Source organism: Chaetomium strumarium, assembly GCF_033439665.1.
Source record: "Chaetomium strumarium strain CBS 333.67 chromosome Unknown B0T15scaffold_4, whole genome shotgun sequence".
NCBI lineage: Eukaryota > Fungi > Ascomycota > Sordariomycetes > Sordariales > Chaetomiaceae > Chaetomium > Chaetomium strumarium.
Genome location: NW_026944432.1, coordinates 2670653 through 2687896, shown reverse-complemented (window position 1 = coordinate 2687896; position 17244 = coordinate 2670653). Strand labels below are relative to the sequence as shown.

The 17244-nt window shown below is 54.7% G+C and overlaps 4 protein-coding genes across 4 annotated transcripts; 2 read left to right on the top strand and 2 right to left on the bottom strand.

Annotated features, from left to right (window-relative positions):
* Positions 1–212: 212 nt before the first annotated feature.
* B0T15DRAFT_493997 (uncharacterized protein) lies at positions 213–3830 on the bottom strand (the record flags this gene model as incomplete). Its single annotated transcript, XM_062866985.1, has 1 exon — positions 213–3830. One exon carries the CDS (start codon positions 3828–3830, stop codon positions 213–215), a length of 3618 nt encoding a protein of 1205 aa, XP_062721641.1.
* Positions 3831–7630: 3800 nt separating this feature from the next.
* On the top strand, positions 7631–9881 carry B0T15DRAFT_502896 (uncharacterized protein). Its single transcript, XM_062867447.1, has 3 exons — positions 7631–7938; positions 8232–9340; positions 9416–9881. Exons 1-3 carry the CDS (start codon positions 7797–7799, stop codon positions 9854–9856), a joined length of 1692 nt encoding a protein of 563 aa, XP_062721640.1. The 5' UTR covers positions 7631–7796; the 3' UTR covers positions 9857–9881.
* A 240-nt stretch (positions 9882–10121) lies between these two features.
* On the top strand, positions 10122–11319 carry B0T15DRAFT_212729 (uncharacterized protein). The gene is made up of 3 exons (XM_062862694.1): positions 10122–10749; positions 10822–10930; positions 10999–11319. The coding sequence occupies exons 1-3, from the start codon at positions 10386–10388 to the stop codon at positions 11204–11206; spliced, it is 681 nt and encodes a 226-aa protein (XP_062721639.1). The 5' UTR covers positions 10122–10385; the 3' UTR covers positions 11207–11319.
* Positions 11320–11928: 609 nt separating this feature from the next.
* On the bottom strand, positions 11929–14274 carry B0T15DRAFT_396330 (uncharacterized protein; the record flags this gene model as incomplete). Its single annotated transcript, XM_062864830.1, has 3 exons — positions 11929–13430; positions 13484–13570; positions 13632–14274. 3 exons carry the CDS (start codon positions 14272–14274, stop codon positions 11929–11931), a joined length of 2232 nt encoding a protein of 743 aa, XP_062721638.1.
* Between the last annotated feature and the right edge of the window lie 2970 nt (positions 14275–17244).

The window sequence follows — 17244 nt, the reverse complement described above, 5'->3', positions numbered from 1 at the left end:
ATAGCGGAAACTACCCTTAGTATATCGCTGCCTCATCAACCGCCTATAAATTCCAACAAGCAGAGTACACCAGACTTCAGTTGAAGCCTATTTTTCCCGCGCTAATTCCCTGGCTACCATGAGCTCAAACAGCAAGTGCTCTGTATCGCCCACGCCGTTGGTCATCCACGAATTCAGTACAGCCGACTTCCAGTTGAAGCCATTTTCCCGTGCTAATTCCTTGACCGCCATGAGGAAGGCAATGTCGCGGGTATATCCTCCATGTCATCATCCATGTCACTGCTGATGTCGCTCCAAGACTTCCCACTGGCCGACGGTCTGCCCTCAGCTTCGCCGGACATGGCCGCCTTCGCACTTCTGTTAACCTTCGCCGTTTTCGCAGACAGAAACCCAGAAAGCTTTCTTTTCTTGAGTCGAGGGCTCTCCGCCGTGGAATTGGACAACGATCCGTGGCGTGATTTCTTCGAGACCCTTGCGCTGGCTGTTCTGGGAGGGGCCGACGACGGGGGTCCCGCCTCCTCATCCTCTTTTCCTTCGGCGCTCGGATCGTCAACTCCGCTTACTGCCGTCTCTGGGCCCTCCGCGTCGCCATGGGAGAAGGATCCATGCGACCTTTTAGGGGTCTTTGTGTTTGCTGCCTTGGGCCCCGGCAGCAAAAAGTCACCCTCTCCCACTCCGACGCTCGACTGCTCTGCAACACTTGCCCGCCTCTCCCGTCTTTTTGTTCGGGAGACCTGGGCCTTCACGCTCGGCGAGAGCTGGGACTGTTCAAAGTCGGGCTCAGGGCCCGGCTGTTCCTCGGCCGGGGGCTGTGTGGCCGGGTTTAGAGACTCTATGGTAGCTTGGTCCTTCGTCGCCACATGCTCGGTGGAGGTCGCGGCACGATTTTTTTTCGAGCTCTTTGCCTCGCTTCGTTTCGGGTGTGGCTCTACCAAGCCCGCGTCGTCATCATGGATGGCAGAATGAGCCGTGGTTGGACGCTTGCGAGACTTCGCTCTCGCCGCCTGGGGCTCTGAAGTTGGGACATATGCCGGGGAGGCTGGGACAACTTCTTTCCCTTTGCCCTCGTCTTGCTTCTTCTTCTTCTTCTTCTTCTTTGACACAGGCGAAGGGACAGGAGGAGGAGACCCATGTCCTTCCTCTTCGGCTTCAGCGCCTCCTGGTGCTTCCAAGTTGCCTTCTCGCTCGTACATGTCGCACAGGTATCTTGCGCAATCGCGAGTGGTCTTCCACTCTGACTCCGGCACGCTCTGTCGCAACCGACCCCATGTGACTATCAGCGTCTGTCGCTCGAACTTCCCGCCGAAGACGTCGCGTCTGATGTGCGCCCAGTTGATCTTCTTGTCCGTTCCGACACCCGAATCGCGAACCGCCCGTACCAGGGTAAATTTATCGTTCACGCTGAACTTCCGTAACTCTGCGCGAGCCTTTTCAAGCCGCCACGATGAGCCAGGAGGGAGTACGGTGGCAGCTTTGTCAGGGATTGGCTCCGCGGCGCGCATCCTCTTCCACTTCTCCATGCACTGCAGTCGAGATCTGGTATGCCCCATCTCTTCGCTGATAGCAAGCCAGTTGATGAGCTGCTCGGGCGACTTTCTGCTGTGTTCGGGCAATTTCTCGCGAATCGTCTCCATGGCCTGTTCCACCAACTCGCGAAGCCGCTCCTCTTCGTCCTCAGACCACACATCGGTCTTGATCTTCTCGCGGCAGATGAGATAGTTTCTCCATCGATCACGCACGTCTTTCTGGTGACGATTAATAAGACCCGCGATAAAGCTCCACTTCTTTCCATGGGCATCTACTAGATCGGCCAGCTCGTCATCTTGCTCTTTTGTCCATGTACCCCGTGCGACGAAGTTGTGGAAGCGTTGCCGGCACCAATTGATCAGCTTCTGTCGCGGGCGGGAGGGGCAGGCATCCTGAATCGATGACCATAAGTGGCCACATAACTGGCGACTGGCCGCTTGGGCCTGGAGAAGATTGGCATGAATCAGTTGGATGACCTCTTCTTGAGAGATGGCCTGATTGTCTCGGAATCTCTCAACCGCTCTCACTACGGCGTCCTGCTCGGTCTGTGAGAGAGGGCCGGATCGATACTGCCGTATCGCCGTAGCGTTATCACCGTCCTCAGAGGTTTCAGCACGATCGCCATCCTGCTGTTTTCTGGTCTTCCTTTTCCGCCCGTTGCGAGGCATGGCTGAAGCGCCAGACTCGCCTCTCACGGATACTTGCGCTTTTTTCGATGGCCTTGACCTGGGCGGAGCCGCAACATCGGCAGGAAGCTCGGAAAATGCCTTTGCATTTTCCTCATCCTCGCAAGGAAAGGTGAATGGACGTTTTGTCTTTCTTTTCGTATTGGTTCGGGATCCGGGGCTCTTCGCAGACACAGTCCCGGGTGTGGAGGTGGGTTGAGAGTTTTCTTTTACGGGAAGCTGCTCGTCTGCGTGCTCATTCGCCTCTTGGTTAACCGGGGTGACAGCAGCACCATCTTGGTCGGGCAGGGCATCGGCTTCCTGTCTAGTGGGGCTTTCGGGAACGGATCCCTTAGTATTCCTAGCACTGTTGGAAGACGGCAGTTGGGACATGGTGGTGGGCGCGTATGCGGATGCTGCATACTGAATGCCAATGTCATCGTAGCCATGCCTGGGGAGACCATCAGCTATGTCCACATCCATTCCAGGTTCCATTTCCTTCTGGGCCTGATCATCGGGCTCGGCATACCCCGAGTCGGAGGGTGGGGGTGGGGAATCGGCAGCTCTTCGAAGATTTGATGAGGATGTTGTCCCGGCGGGTTGGTCCTCGCTAGGCACGTTTGGTGCCGGCCACGTCGCTCCTGGCCGCTCAGGTTCGTCCCCCTGGTCCATTTCCATATCAGCAGGCAGGCTCTGGGCACTCGCAACAGGACGTCTCTTCGTCGAGGCACGCATAGCGGTCCGAGAGCCACCATCCATGCGTTCCAGAGCTGCTTCTTCGACAAGGCTCGAAACCTCGTCTGGAGGCTCGGGTTTTACCTCCGCATCTAACTCTCGAGTAGATGTCTTCTGGGAGCTCTTCTTCTTCTTGCGTGCTTCCGAGTCGCTCTCTCGTCGGCTACGCTTCCGCGGCGGCTGCGTGCTGGATGGGTGCTCATTGCCGGTGTCAGATAGGGCTGGGCCGGGCTCGACTTTTACCGCCTCCTGGATGAAGTCCCCAACCACTTGTCCATCCTTTCCCTTGCTCTTTCTGCCGAATCCAAGTGGAGCAGGAGAAATATCCGTCACGGCGCCTTCCGGGCCTGCCTCTTCCGGCAGGGCTTCCGTATCTTCTTGACGGAGTGTCGCTTCCTCTTGGGGAACGTCCCTCACGACTTCCTTCCTCTTTCTTTTCTTCTTCTTGCTCGTCTTGCGCTGAGAAGCTGGGACATCCCCCGCTGTGCCTGCCACGTCAGAGTCGTCGGCCGGAAGCGTGTTTCTCTCGCGAATTGGAGAAGGCGCGCCTGGAGACCTGCGCCTGCGTGCCTTGAATTCCTCTATGAGAGCAGCCTTGTCTGGGACTTCGCCGTGCGGGTGTGTCAGCGTGACTTTGACGACCTGACCTGAGCGCCTCGAGGGAACATGATCCTCAGCATCTGTTAACTCTGGCTGGGTCGCCGGCCGAGGACGTCGTTCCGGGGATGGCGAGCGGACTGTAGAATCGGCTGGCTGGCTTGCATTAAACGGTCGGCCCTCGGTGGATAATTCCCCGATCTCGGCAAGAGACACATGAGATCGGCGGTGGCGGCGCTTTCCTGACAACTCAGGATCGCGCTGTGAGCGAGTGGGCTTCTCTGCAGCTGCAAGCGACACGGGCATCGTTGAAGGTAAGGTCGGCTGGTCGTCGCCGCCGTCTTGCGAGTACAAGTCGGCGCGAGGAAGTGGAGACAACGACCGCGACCTCCCCTCAGAGATTTCGGATTTGCTAGTTTCGTTGCCCATCGCACATCTTTCTAGGGTTGGGATGGGAAGCTCGTGTTTAGCCTAGGTGGCTTGACGCTTGCCGGAATCAAAGAGCTGCACGGTTCACGGGAAGATTGAAAGAAACGCGAGCTTCTCAATCTTGGTGTTCGATTGAAATTGTAACGCGTTCGAGTTGCAGATGGAGAACTGTGGGGTCTCTGACCTCCAGGTCCAGAGCTGAGGTACCCGATGCAGTTAGTAGCAAATTCGCTATTTCCAACTAACCGACTCAGGCAACTCAGTCAAACTCAGGGTCACACAGCCGTAGCCAACCTTCTGATTGAAGCAACTTCGCCCCCAAGGTAAAGAATATCACTGGAAATCTGGAAAGACTGCAAAGGAATGGTAAAAGGAAACGGAAGAAGGAAGAGGGATGATTCGTAGCTGGATGATTGTGATTCTGTCTTTGAAGATAAGTCCGCTAATGTCGATGTTTTCGGTACGACTTTTCTCGGCGAGTGATTCCCAGCTAGGGGTCTGATTACTAGTATTTGCTACAACTGCCAGTGAGCCAAGTTTCCAGGTCAGCGCCCCAAGGTACGGATACTAGTAGCCGCTGCCTCCTTCACAAACGGTTCCCTAGGGCGTTCTTATGGACTCGTCCTCATGTTTAGATAACATAAAAGCTCTTCTTCCTTCTTACCCCTTCCCTCCCGCTCCCGTTTGTGGATAAAGACACTGATGGCGCAGCCGACGTTGTCAAGGGCGGCTCCTCCTTGCTGGACGCCGAAGACTCGGACGCACGTAGCCTTGCTGCAGCCGCGTGTCCGTTTGCATCGCCTTCGGTTTGCGTCAATACCGTCTTGGATTTTTTAGGCCGCAGTTTAGCGAAGCTGAGCGCTTTCTTGACCTTCTTCATCCTGGTCAGCTCTGGGGAACTGTCTGGGCTCCAGCGGGATTGCGTGGCAGTGTCGTCTTCTGCCCGGGGTGTGGCCGGTCGGCTCTCTCTAGCCGCCAGGGCTGAGGAAGACCGGGTCCTGTTGAACAGACGACTTTGTCCGGGGTCCAGACCCGGCGGTGCCCGTTCGTATGGATCATGCTGCAGGAATTCCGGAGGGTGTTGCAAGAAACTGGGAAGTGGTTGTTGCGAAACACTGTGCGAGAGCTCTGGCCAGGGTTCAGACAGAGTCGCCGAAGGCTCGCGGTGGGGATAGCCATCTGCACCGGGGATAACATGCGGCACGGGGGAAACGACTCTGCCGTGAGCGGTGATCGGAACCGGTTGGTCGCCCGTTGTTGAAGCCGAAGGCGTGCACGGTTCCTGCACCGAAGCTGCCATACAAGGAGGCTGCGGGGATACGGCCGGTGTAATGGAGCTCTGTGCTGTCTCCGCGGCAACATCGTGGTGAACTTCGGGTCGCTGTGACGGCTCGGTGATGAGTGGCCAATTGTCCGGTACTGCTCTAGACGCCGCCACTTCCTGTCCCCGGCCCAAGGGGTTGGAAATCTGACGGAACTTGGTTGGGGTGACGGTTCGTTCCGACTCCAAGTCGTCGTCGCGCGCAAGCTGCGAAGACCGTGGTGTCTCAGTGAGCGTAGAGCCCGACAGTATGGTCGACCTCAGCTGCTCGTGTGTCTGACCATGGGGTCTGCTGCTTGCAGGCCGCGGCGGGGGCAAAGGAGGTAAGGGCCCGTTAGGAGGAGGGAATGCAGGAGGCGGGAATGAAGGATCAGCCCAGACAACATGCGGGGGGTTGTGAAAGGGTGTAGAACGTTGTAAAGGTGGTGAAGGAAGGTGTGAAGGAGCCTGTCCAACGTCAAGAATGGCACTGAGTCGTGCACCCGTAAACACAGGTTCACCTTCATCCTCATTGTCCCCCGAATAAATCCTATCAACCACCTCGTCTATCAAGGGGAGGAGGCCCCGGTTATTGAGGTAAGCCTCGTCCCCTCTGCGCGTTCCAGATTGCTGTACTCCGCGACTGGCGAAATCGTTCCTCAGGACAGTCGAGGATTCGAGCGTGGGTTGTCCTTCGGCAACAGGCTGGACAGAAGGCTGCGTTCTGGGATTGTGAGAGCGTATTTCGCCATCGCGCGGTCTCGGACACAGCCTCCTGAAATGAGTAGCCGAAGCGCCAGATCTCGGCATCGCACTCTGGCTGTCGTAGTTCACACCATAGAGGTGCGTGACCTGCCACAGCCGGACGCTAAAGCCGTTGATGGTTACCCTTGTTTGAGGGTCGGCTAGCTCCTCAGGTGTAAGTAAAGGAAGGCCCGCTTCGATTCTGTCCATCTTCAATGTAGATCTACAGACGCTGTCGTGTTAATGGCCGTCTCCATGGCAACATATGAGCGAATGACTTCGGTAGTCATACCGAATGTGAAGCTTTTCGGATCCATAGGGTAAAAGTGAGACTAGAAGTCTAGAACAGCTTGTGAAAGGTTGCTTATTGTCTGAGATAGTCAAGTCCCGCTCTAGAAAGACTAGAAAGGATGCCAGCGATGCCCGTGATATGTGGATATGGGGAAGGCAAAGACTTGGTTCGCGGTCGGTGGATGAAGGAATACCCAGGTGGAATTAGAGGATAGATTTGGCTTTCTTGAATGTGCACCTTCGCTCGCTGTGGCAGAAAAAAAGGAGGCGCGTCGCGAGGCGCGTCACTGGGAGCCTTCTTGCCATTCTTTGCCAGAGAAGCGCGTGGTTAGGCGCGGTTCAGATGGAAATCAAGGCTTTCCCAAAAGCTACACACGATCTGATGCCAGGCAAAGGCCAAAATGCTGGGGATACACAACACTCCATTTCCGAGCATCCGGTCTTCAGCATGATCATCTGTGGCAGACCATTGTAACAGCAAGCATAGTTTGAGAAGCACATATAGGCCTGTCTGCCCAGGAATTAGCGAAGAAGAACTATTGTATGTACAGTAGATCTGAAGCAGAGAACTGGAAGGACCATGACACCGCTTTAAGGGTTCCAAGTGAGGGATATCATCTCCAGCAATGGTAGCATTGAGGCAGAAGAGAGAAATTGAAGCTATTATACAACAGCAGACCACAAAACACTGACGAACAACTCTGCGGGAACCAGAGGAGAACGGCACATATCGTCCAGCGGCAAGAAGGTTCAAATCATACACTATATACGAGCCGTTAAATCTCTGTCTTCTTATAGATTCACAACTTTGTCAGCAGGACAGCCTCCAAGCTACCCAGGGCCAGCCCATTAAGAAAGACCTACAGGGCGTGATACGCTAGATATGGTCAGGAATAAGTCTGGGATGCGCAGGTCTGGTGTTACGAATGGACTTGGCTTTAACTCAGGCAGTTACTCAAAACTGATGATTTAGGTACAAGTCACTCGAGCGCTCTCCGAAGTCACAAGTGTTGTTCTTGAGCCTGAAGAGCACTTGTACAATACTAGTAGTTATGACTTGCATCCTGAGGATTGCATCTAGCACCTCGGGTTTAGCATTTTACAATCCTCATAGTCAGGTGCGCCCAGTGACTATACTGGTGCTTTTTAAAACATATAAACCACTTTGAGATGGCCACGGATTGCTTCCATTCAAGTTGTTTGTTGTTGTTGTCGTTCAGGGGCTCAGGGGCTTCCTTGTACTGGCAGCTGTCCGCCAGCTGGCCCCTTCTTTAGTCTGGCAATGCCAAGACAAAACTCCGAGACATTCTCAGCTGGCTCTTCTGGGATGCGTCCTGGAACCAACGACACGGCTTCCGCTGAAAACAAGCGGTTCATCTTGGCGTCGCAAGACCGGCGCGTTCACTCATTTATTCTGTCTCCCTTTTCGATTCTTGCCCTTCATTTGGTACTATTCTCTTGATTACCCCAATCCTTCTTTATTTTAGCATATTTCTTTTACCTGGAGGATGCTTTTAACAAGGACAGCATGGCGCTCCGTGGTCGGCGGCGCGAGGACCCATCGTGTTCTAGTTCCAAGAATATCAGGATCACACAGGCAATGGGCGATCCAACAAAGACAATTCTCAAGTGGACTGCCTCGGTTTTCTAGTATGTGCCATTCTTATTTGTCTTCGCGAGTTCTGGAGAATGAGCGTCAGCTCCGTCCATCCCCTGTTTGGCGGTCTCTCAATGACTTTGTGGGTATATTATGTCTCGCATGAATGTGATTGGGCTGTAAGAGTCCTGAGAGATCTTGTGTGTAACCAGCATGCTTGCTGCTCGATCATTATCTTGATGCAATTTCCATTGCCGGTCGGGTACCCTGTCGTGCCTCAGCCATTCTTCGGCACTGCCCTCACTGCTCACACTCAACTCTCATTCAGATGCTGACACGGCTACAGAGGATAATGATGCGACTACCAAATATGCCTCGGAACCGGACCCGGGCAGACCGCCGCCCCCAGAGCACGATGCTGGTCCTTCTCTGCTCAGTAAAATGGTGGAAGCGGCAGCCACCTCGTTAGCGTCTATCCTCGTCCTCGGCGCGGGCTTTGGCCTGGCAGCTTATGCTTACCATAAGTCATACAAGTACATGGTGCTTCAAAAGATGGCCAATGCCTTTGAGCCCGGCGACCCGGTCCTTGAGTTGGCGGCAATAGGCAAAGACCTCCCCCACCCGCACACAGCGGCAGCCACCCACTGGATCGAGAGACCTGAGCAACCCACGGTCGACGACATCATCGCCGGTCGCAGCGGGGGGCACTATCATTTGTTCATCGGCGAGAAGGGCACCGGCAAGAGCAGCATGCTGCTGGAGGCTATGCGCAAAGTGGATGGGGACGGCGTGGCCATGTTCGAGGCCCATGCCGACCTCGAGATCTTCAGGATACGGCTGGGAAAGGCCCTTGACTACGAATTCCATGAGGATTACATTGGCGGGTACTTCAGCGAGCGCGGCCCGAGAGACACCACGGCGCTTCTCGACATCGAGCGCGCCCTCAACAAGCTCGAGAAGGTGGCCCTCCGGAGGCGGGCCAAGGTCGGGCGCCCGCTCATACTCATTATCAACCAGATGCATCTCATTAGGGATGATGAGGACGGCAAGGACTTAATTGAGCTTCTGCAGCAGCGGGCCGAGCAATGGGCGGCGGCAAACCTCGTGACCATGGTCTTCAACAGCGACGATTACTGGATATATGAGCGGCTGAAGCAGCTGGCCACGCGGATGGAAGTCCTGACCATCGTGGACTTGCCCAAGGCACAAGCGACGGCGGCACTCAAGAACTACCGGCAGCGGTACTTCCGCGAGACCCCGTCGTCTGAGCTGCTTGAGATGGTCTACGACCGTGTCGGCGGGCGGCTTAACTTCTTGAACCGGGTGGCGAGAAGCGAAGACATGCTCGCAACGTGCGACAAGATCAAGGAGGTAGAAAAGACCTGGTTCTTGAACCAGTGCTGGATTCTTGGGGAGGAGATGGATGACGATGTGATGGACCAGCAGAAATGGGCGGTGAGTCATTGTTCACTACCTTACCCCTCAGTTTCTTTCCTATGTTCTTGCTACTTACGGGTGTTCCGAATTCAGGCAGCGGCAGTCGTCCTAGCCGCCGCCCTCGTCGACAAGGAAGAAGAAATGGAGACAACGTATTGCCCGGAGAAGGGCCATGTACTCCCCTCCTTCCCACTCCACATAGCGCAACAGATCATGACGCGCTCTGACTTTGTGCGCGCCCTCGACCGCTTGAACCTCTTCAGTATCACCAGCGATGCCCAGGTGCGGGCGAGCTCGGTGCCCATGCACCTCGCCTTCAAGGAGATCGTGGCGCAGCCGGGCTTCCGCGAACACCTCCAGGCAACCATCGACCGCATCGCCGCCATCGAGAGTCTGGGCCGCACGAGGGAGTTGGTAGCCAAGGACTTGGTCCTTGGCGGGAAGTACGAGATCCGGAAGGTGCCGGGCGGCATTGAAGTTACGTTGCAGGAGAAGAAGAAAGATGAGGACGAAGGGAAGGGAGATGATAGGTAGGGCAGGGGTTAACTTGGGAGGTATGGTTTCTCGATGGTGCCAGCCTACCTAGGTACCTTGTTGTGTTGAAGCTCTGTAGAGAGGCCCGCGGGGCATCAAAGCCGCTGGGCTGTGTAAATTTCCTGTATACGATACATGTACGATAAGGCATGTTCATGACTCTTGCTCAAGAACGAAGAGCAGGACATGTCAAACGGATGGTTCGAATTTTCTTTTTGCACATGTCCCGAAGGTGCCGATATGGCCTAGGGATTGAACTGATCTAAGGAGGTCAGAAGCCCGGGTCAACTGGCTCAACCCGAAGACTCTCGAAATAGTTGTAATCTGTCCATACCTGCATGGGGAACGAAACAGCGAATAAGCGGAATATGTATCACCCGAGCTATTTCCCCCTTATGCAGGCTCAAGAGCACCAAAGACATCTTTCCGGGACTCGCACCTCTTGGTGTTCCCCTGAGTCCCGGACTTCGAAAGCCGCCGTCCTGCCAGACGAATTCGCTACGATGTCCCGCCTCGTCATCACTTCCCAATGTCTCGTTTTGTTCTTCCTCCTCTGTCATGCCAGTTGACTTGTCTCCGTCGCCGGGACACACTTTCGGCGTCCTTGACTCATCGTTTGCTCTCCAAGAGCGACATCTCGGCCCCTAGCGACTGCTGGCATTGCTCGCACATCTCTACCATAGCACCCTTTTTTTGGCCTGCAGCTTGCTCAGGGCCTGTGGCCAAGGCAAGTGGTGGCTCTCTGTCTCTGGATGAAAACATGAGGGGAGAAAAAGAAAGAAAAACTCGCGAATCGATGTTTGGAGATGTGGGACAGCTGTGCTTGGAGACGGTTCAGCAGTGTCCGCCAATGTCCAGCCGTAAGACGGCGTTCATCTCCCTCATGCTAGTAGGTAAGCTACACGGTCCGCTTCCTCGGAAGAGGCAATAAACGACAATGGCCGTTCTAGCTGGTCTGACTCCAGCTTCGCCTTCGCCGGACTACGCACTACATAACACTGCCCAGAAGCCGTATTTCCTACCATGGTCAAGTAATCGGGGAAATAATCCTGGAACTGACTCGATGATGCGTCGGTACGTGTCACCTTGATGCACTGCAACGGTCGTGGCTAATGGCGAATATCACTGATGCTTTGGGCTAGGTTCAAACCAAGGCTGGCCAGCCCGGCCAGAGAAGCTCTTCCAACTTACGGTCTACCACGGATAGTAGGTCTTTCATACCCACTATCGCCTACTTTGCTACAGTCCCTGTGCGTATGGCCATTATCCCTTTTCAGGATTCTCTTGTTTTTTTCGATTAGATATAGACATCATCATATACACTGTCTTGCGGTAGCGTCTTGCAAGTAGCACTTCGCACACGTTTAAGCTCTCTAACATGTGACACAGAGACCGGATGTATTTGGAATATAGTACTGTCGTTCAGGGTCTCCATAGGGGAATGCCTCGGGTGATGTATGTTCGGCTCATCTCGTCAGCCTCGTCCGACCAATACCACTCAGGAGACAATTTTCTCGATCAGAAGCACAAGTCCAGTAAAACCCAGGGTTCCACGCGGTCCTATAGCGCTGCGAAATGCCATATCCCTATCCAAAGCATACCCCGTGCCGCGGCGAAAGCGGGAAACGTCCTCATTCTCCCCGTCCTGTGAAATTCCGGGGACAATGCACGCCTGGTCCTGTTCCTCCTTTGCCCGTTACCTCTGTTCCCAGCTTCGCAGTGCTTGTAGCGCAGTGTTTTTCTGGTATCATATCCAGCCAAGTCCGTCCCATCTCCTGCATTTCCCATCCAAGACGTTCCCCGGTTTTGACTGCCCAACGCCAGAGCCAAGAAAACAGATGTGTAGCCTTCCGCACCCGAGCCAAACCAATGCCCGCTCCCAGTTCCGAAAAAGTGATGGCCAGAAAAGACAGCAGAGAATTTACAGTCAACGACTGTGGTAAGATACAAGGGCCCGTAATGACAGTAGGGACTAATGGTTGTTGTGTGTGAAACACTTCCCGCATGTGACTGAGAAGAAATAAGAAGGAATAAGCAAGTCTGGGAAACTTCCAGACTTCGTGAAGCCCCCGTCAAGCGGGGATGAAGTCGAGCCCAAGCCTGTCAGCAACACCCGGCCAGTCCCATGCAGCGATCCACTCGCCGTTGCCCATAAGCCGCCAGACTTCCTCGAGAAGCTGAATGACGACTTCGGTGTTGCGGAGTCCCGTATAACCCTTGACAGTCCTGATAGCAGCGCGCACGCGCCTCTGCTGGGCAGGACTGATGCAGGCGGTCCCAACGAGGAAGCAGGGAAGGAGGAGCAGTGTCTGGCAGGAGTCGCTGGGTTTGAACGACTCCAGAAGCGCGAGCGACTCGTCCACAGCGATGGTGACGCGGGGATCTAGGTGTTGCGGTTGCCGGAAGGGCGGTGGGGAGTCGACACGGTTGCTAGCGTCATGGTTGCCGGCGTGTGCCAGTGGCCGAGAAGGTGCGTCCGATCGCGGGTTTGCTCGAGTAATTTCAGGACTGCAACTAGGGAACCTGGGCGAGGAGGCGCAGCTTGTCGATGCAGAGAGCGGAGGCGTGTTTACCACCGAGGAAGCGGGTCGGTTGAGGGAAGGTGAGCTATGGACAAGAGATAGGGACGCTGCCGAGGATGCTATAGGGGACGGAGGCGATGACGACGGTGGGTAGACTGTCCGGTCGAGGTATATCCACATCATTTGCTTATACAAGAGACTAACCCGGTCACGGCTGTCTCCTGGCGGCCAACGCGGCGCCCAATCTCGAATCGCGGCGTCGATATCCGCGGCAGGGTAAAGGTCCTCGTAATCAACCACGGGGTCAATCCGTGCAGTCATCTTACTCCGGATTGTATTTCGGATTGCGGTGATCTGGGACAGGTAGGGCAGCAGACCGTCGGCGATTCCTAGTAACCTGGGAGGGTGTATTGCCGGTAGTTGCGCGAGAGGTTTGAGTGGCGAATACTTATGGCCGCAGGCAGAGTGGATGAGCTCATCGGCGATGATATGGTACTCGAAAACCTCCGAGATGAAGGACAAGAAGGCGGGATTTTCAGGCGGCGAGGCTGTGACGGTATTGCGGTATATTGTTAGAAGCAGCCTGTGTTCACCCTGGGAATCGCCTTCAGCGAGGACTTCAAGGAGGAAGCAAAGTATTTGGGCATATCGAGCCGAGAGTAAAGCCTTGTCCTCGGTGATGATCTTGGCTTCGGGAGACTGGACGCCCCCGTAGAAGTCGAGCCGGGCTTGGACGTGATGAAAGAGGGAGCGCTCCCTTAGCGCCTCCAGAGTGGTCGCAGGATTATTTCTCAAGAGGTTGATGCCGTAGGGCGTTTCAAAGTCGATGTGCTTGCTGGCCAGCGACAGGATCGAGTGCATAAGGCCCTGATGCTTCACGGCGATTGGGACCAGCATGTCCTTGAAGGCGTTCTTGTGCTCTCCCTCGACGGTGAGCACGGTGCTGAGGTGCTCGTTGTAATGCTTCCAGAATATCCTGTCTTCGACTGTCTCCAGGCCATGAAAAAGGGGATGCATAGTAATGGACGGGAAGCCGCGGGATTTCAGCCGTTCTGTGTCAAGGTCAGAGGCTGAGCAACGAGCAAACTAGAGAACTCGGCCATACCCTCCTCGGCCCTTTCTTTGCCGCTTTTCCAGATCTGTTTCTCCGGGTAGCCTTCGCAAACCACCGCGTTCTTTTCGCAGTTCATACCTGCACAACAGTCAGGGAACCTCCCGATGACTCTAGCGGTCAACAGCTATCATTGACTTACATCGCGGCTTTGCTTCATCGCATTTCTTTTTCCGTTTCCGGCACGTAAGACATCCCGTCTTGGACCGGCCCTTGGTAACTTTGTTGGAGGAGGCATTTGGTATTAAGGGGTGCTTCCGCGGCCGTCCTCTCGGCCGTTTGGGCTTGGGTTGATCGGGAGCCCCCTGGGAGCTCGATTGGACAGAAGTAGACGGCATAGTGGATGAAGGGGCCTCTTGGAGATTGTCCATGCAAAAGTCATCGTCGTCCAGCGGTTCCACTTTGGTCACCATCTCACCAGTGCCCTTCTCCCAGACGACATCGTGATGGATGCCATAACTGTCAAAAGGGCCGGGCCGGGCAGAGGCGTGCCCAGAGATAGCATAAGACAAGTGCCAGGGCTGAGGAACAGCAGAGGCAGAAGACGATACGGAGTGGGCGGAAGCGGTCGTCGGCGGTGACTGAGACGGAGGTGAGGAACTGACGGAGCTGTCGGTAGCTCCACACGGCAGGTCCGCGCCGTGGGCACTGCTTATAGGTGAGAGCTGGCCCGAATGGACCAAGCCGGCGGCCGAGGACGACACCGAGACCGAGGTGGACCCCGAGGAGAGCGATGCCAACCACGGCGAGCGCAGGCTAGCAGACTGGACGTCGGTCGAATCCATGCTGTGGCTATCCGACCATGCTAGGTCGCCGTCGTCTTGCGCGACGGGAAGAGGACGGTCCATAGCTCGTCAATAACGAGACCATGCCAACACAGCGGCAACAAGGATAGGGTCAATGGGGAAGGGGGGGTTCCGGTTGGAGGAGGTGCCCTGGGTCTTAAGGCAGAGAGGAATTGAGTGGCAGAAGGAGCACAGGTGGGGAGAAGGGTGTGGTAACGCGAGAGCCGCTTCTGGGCACTCAGCCTGGTTGGCTCGTCGATCAGATAGATATCTGTGGTGCGGACCAGTCAAAGGGCCTCCGGGGAGTGCTGCATGCAGAGTGGAAGGGATGAGGAGCGCGCGTCAGAATGAGGGGCGTGTTTGAGAAGCCGTTCGTCACCACAGATAGTCTCCTGCTGAGGATCTCATCTATCAGTAGCGCTTGGAGGGGTAGCGCCTGTCCGAAGCTCAGGTACCTATGTACATTACTGTGTAGGAATGGTGGCGCTTCGTGGGCGACAAGAGGAGAAGCCCGCAGTCCGAGGACCATGTTCCGACCGCATACGACAGGGGTCTCTTGCATGGGAGGCGCTATCTAACGGATGACTGCATCTTGGTTTCTCCACAAAATCTTGTCCTCTCGTCATCCGGAGGGACTTATGTGGGATACCAAGTTCCCCGCGATACTCTCTCGTACTCGAGGACTCAGTGGGACCAGCGCTATGAAGTGGTATCCTCCAGAGTCGGCAGTTCCTGTAGAAGATACATATCGTGAGAGCTGTTTAAGTCCACTTACAGGGAACCGCTTCGGCTTCATGAATTCACGCAAACAGTACAACGACCCCTTCAGCTGCTGTCTGGTAAGCGCGTTTCGTGACGGGGGATGGCGGGGTAATTGGGGAGATTTGATGAGAATCAGAGACTGAACTGAACAGGATGGGTGGATCTTAACTTTTACAAATGCTAACGTTACCAGAAATAGTTAGCTTAACAAGCACGGACCTTTAGGTCGTCCAAGGTCAAAATTCCCCACATTTTGAACCTCCAGAGCCTAACACAGAGAGATTGTCGTTATCCTGCAAGGTTGCTGCAGTTGAAAAATGGTTCGATTGTTGTCCAGTTGCTCACCTGTCCTGCACAGTACCCTGATTAATTAATTGCAAGGCTGTCGTAGTCGAACATATGCCATAATCTCAGCTTGATGGGGCTTGTCTCGAACGGCGGGAGTAGGGACAGCATAAGCCAATGCTCTGTATCACTCAGATGGACATTTCTTTTGGCAATCGTGGCCCGGACAAACTGCGCTGAACAACCTGCCAGACTGTGAGACGCCGAGAGAATAATTTCCGGTGAGTTGCAGCACCAATGTGCCATGATATCATCAGAGATCTAGGCCGCCTGCGCATATGTATGCGGCTGGAAAAGGACAGGATGAAACGTCCTGGATGAAAATATCTTCACGAAATTGATATAAGTTGGGCCTCAATGCTCGAAAACTCGCATATGCACCTAGCTTCTCGGCCACCATCGCACAACTCCCTTTTCCCACCTCCTGCGCTTATGAGAACCAAGAGACGGTACATACTGTATATGTGTCGCCTTGCATTGATAGCTCGTCCGACCTTCGGCTAGTGATGGTGCAACAATCTTTCTCGGCGCCGGACTTCGCTCGGGAGACATGTCCGTTGGTCAAACACTGCATGCAGCCCTGCATCATTAGATGTTGTGCTCCCAACTTCCCAGGCATAGTCCTCTTGCAACCCGATCTCCTACTGCACCCTCGGAGCGGCGCATTGCTCCGCGCAGCGAATTGGTGAGGATCCGATGGGTTGTGGGGTGCATGTATGCCCAACACACCAGACCTCAAGCAGATGAATAGCAGGTAACAGCGCGTTCCCGCTGTGAGATTTGACACACATACAGCAGTTGTATGTATGTACACTGCTATGCATGAGGTAGTGCTCTGCTTGGCTGAGATGGTCTAGATAACGCAGCAGAGTACGTAGGGTCTGTTGGTATTGCGCAATGCCGATCCTCCGGTTTCAGTGACGAGTGACAACCTCTTGTTGATGTAAAGCCACCGGATATCCGCTCTGCGTTTGTAGCACTTACTAGTATTATAAACCCACGCAAGTGGCAGGTTGCTCAATGTCGACAGGCTTGCGAACCGGAGGGGATACGTCTGACCCCCACGCTGCAAGCCTTGAGATTCCGCGCATGGAAAGTGACGGGAGTAGTGTAACTTCGTAGCTGCGCAGCATGTTTCCTATTACTGGGAGCCAGTAAAGGCCACTGGATGCTTACTGGCCAGTGTGTTGTTACCTTGACTGGCAGCCAATTCCCGCCAACCTAACAGACTGGCTTACCATCCCACCGAGCACCGGCTTTCTGTCTGGTCGTCAGGATATCCACCACGGAAAGCGAATCGATGGCCCTAGGAGTTTTTCAGTTGAATCACGCTTTCAAATGTGGACTGGACGACTGCTGCGTAGAAGAGGATAGAGGGTAGTTGTCGTGTCCCACCTACCACGTGAGTAGGTAGGTACTCGGGAGGACTCGTCAACGACAATCTGGAAGCAATACGGTCGGGTATTGTTCAATAGAAGAGACTTATTGGATCTGTTTCTGCTGTTGTTGGCATTGGTCCCTCCGACTGGAGCGTCACCTACCTAGACTAAGAGCCGTTGTTACAGGACTCAGTTCACACTTATACAGTACTCGTAAGTTAGGTAGTAGAGACGACGAGACGCAACCAATACAGGCACAGACAGCAAGCCCCACCTACGGTAAGATACCTTGCTGATGTACTGGACTGAAAATAGCGGACGTAACGGTGTATTATACCGTAATATACATACGTTCCGTCAACTTCCAGGTACAATACCTTACTGAACGAGCGCAGGAACGGTATTGTGGTGTATGTGCATGCTCGTAATTCCAAAGGGTTTCCCCGCTTCCCTTGGGTACAATACAATACATTCGTCATGAAAC

Coding starts and splice junctions, on each gene's coding strand:
- B0T15DRAFT_502896 (XM_062867447.1), top strand. CDS start 7,797: ATGCTTTTAACAAGGACAGCATGGCGCTCCGTGGTCGGCGGCGCGAGG. Junction 7,939..8,231: donor TGGACTGCCTCGGTTTTCTA/GTATGTGCCATT, acceptor ACACGGCTACAG/AGGATAATGATGCGACTACC. Junction 9,341..9,415: donor TGGACCAGCAGAAATGGGCG/GTGAGTCATTGT, acceptor TTCCGAATTCAG/GCAGCGGCAGTCGTCCTAGC.
- B0T15DRAFT_212729 (XM_062862694.1), top strand. CDS start 10,386: ATGTCTCGTTTTGTTCTTCCTCCTCTGTCATGCCAGTTGACTTGTCTC. Junction 10,750..10,821: donor CATCTCCCTCATGCTAGTAG/GTAAGCTACACG, acceptor GTCTGACTCCAG/CTTCGCCTTCGCCGGACTAC. Junction 10,931..10,998: donor ACTGACTCGATGATGCGTCG/GTACGTGTCACC, acceptor GCTTTGGGCTAG/GTTCAAACCAAGGCTGGCCA.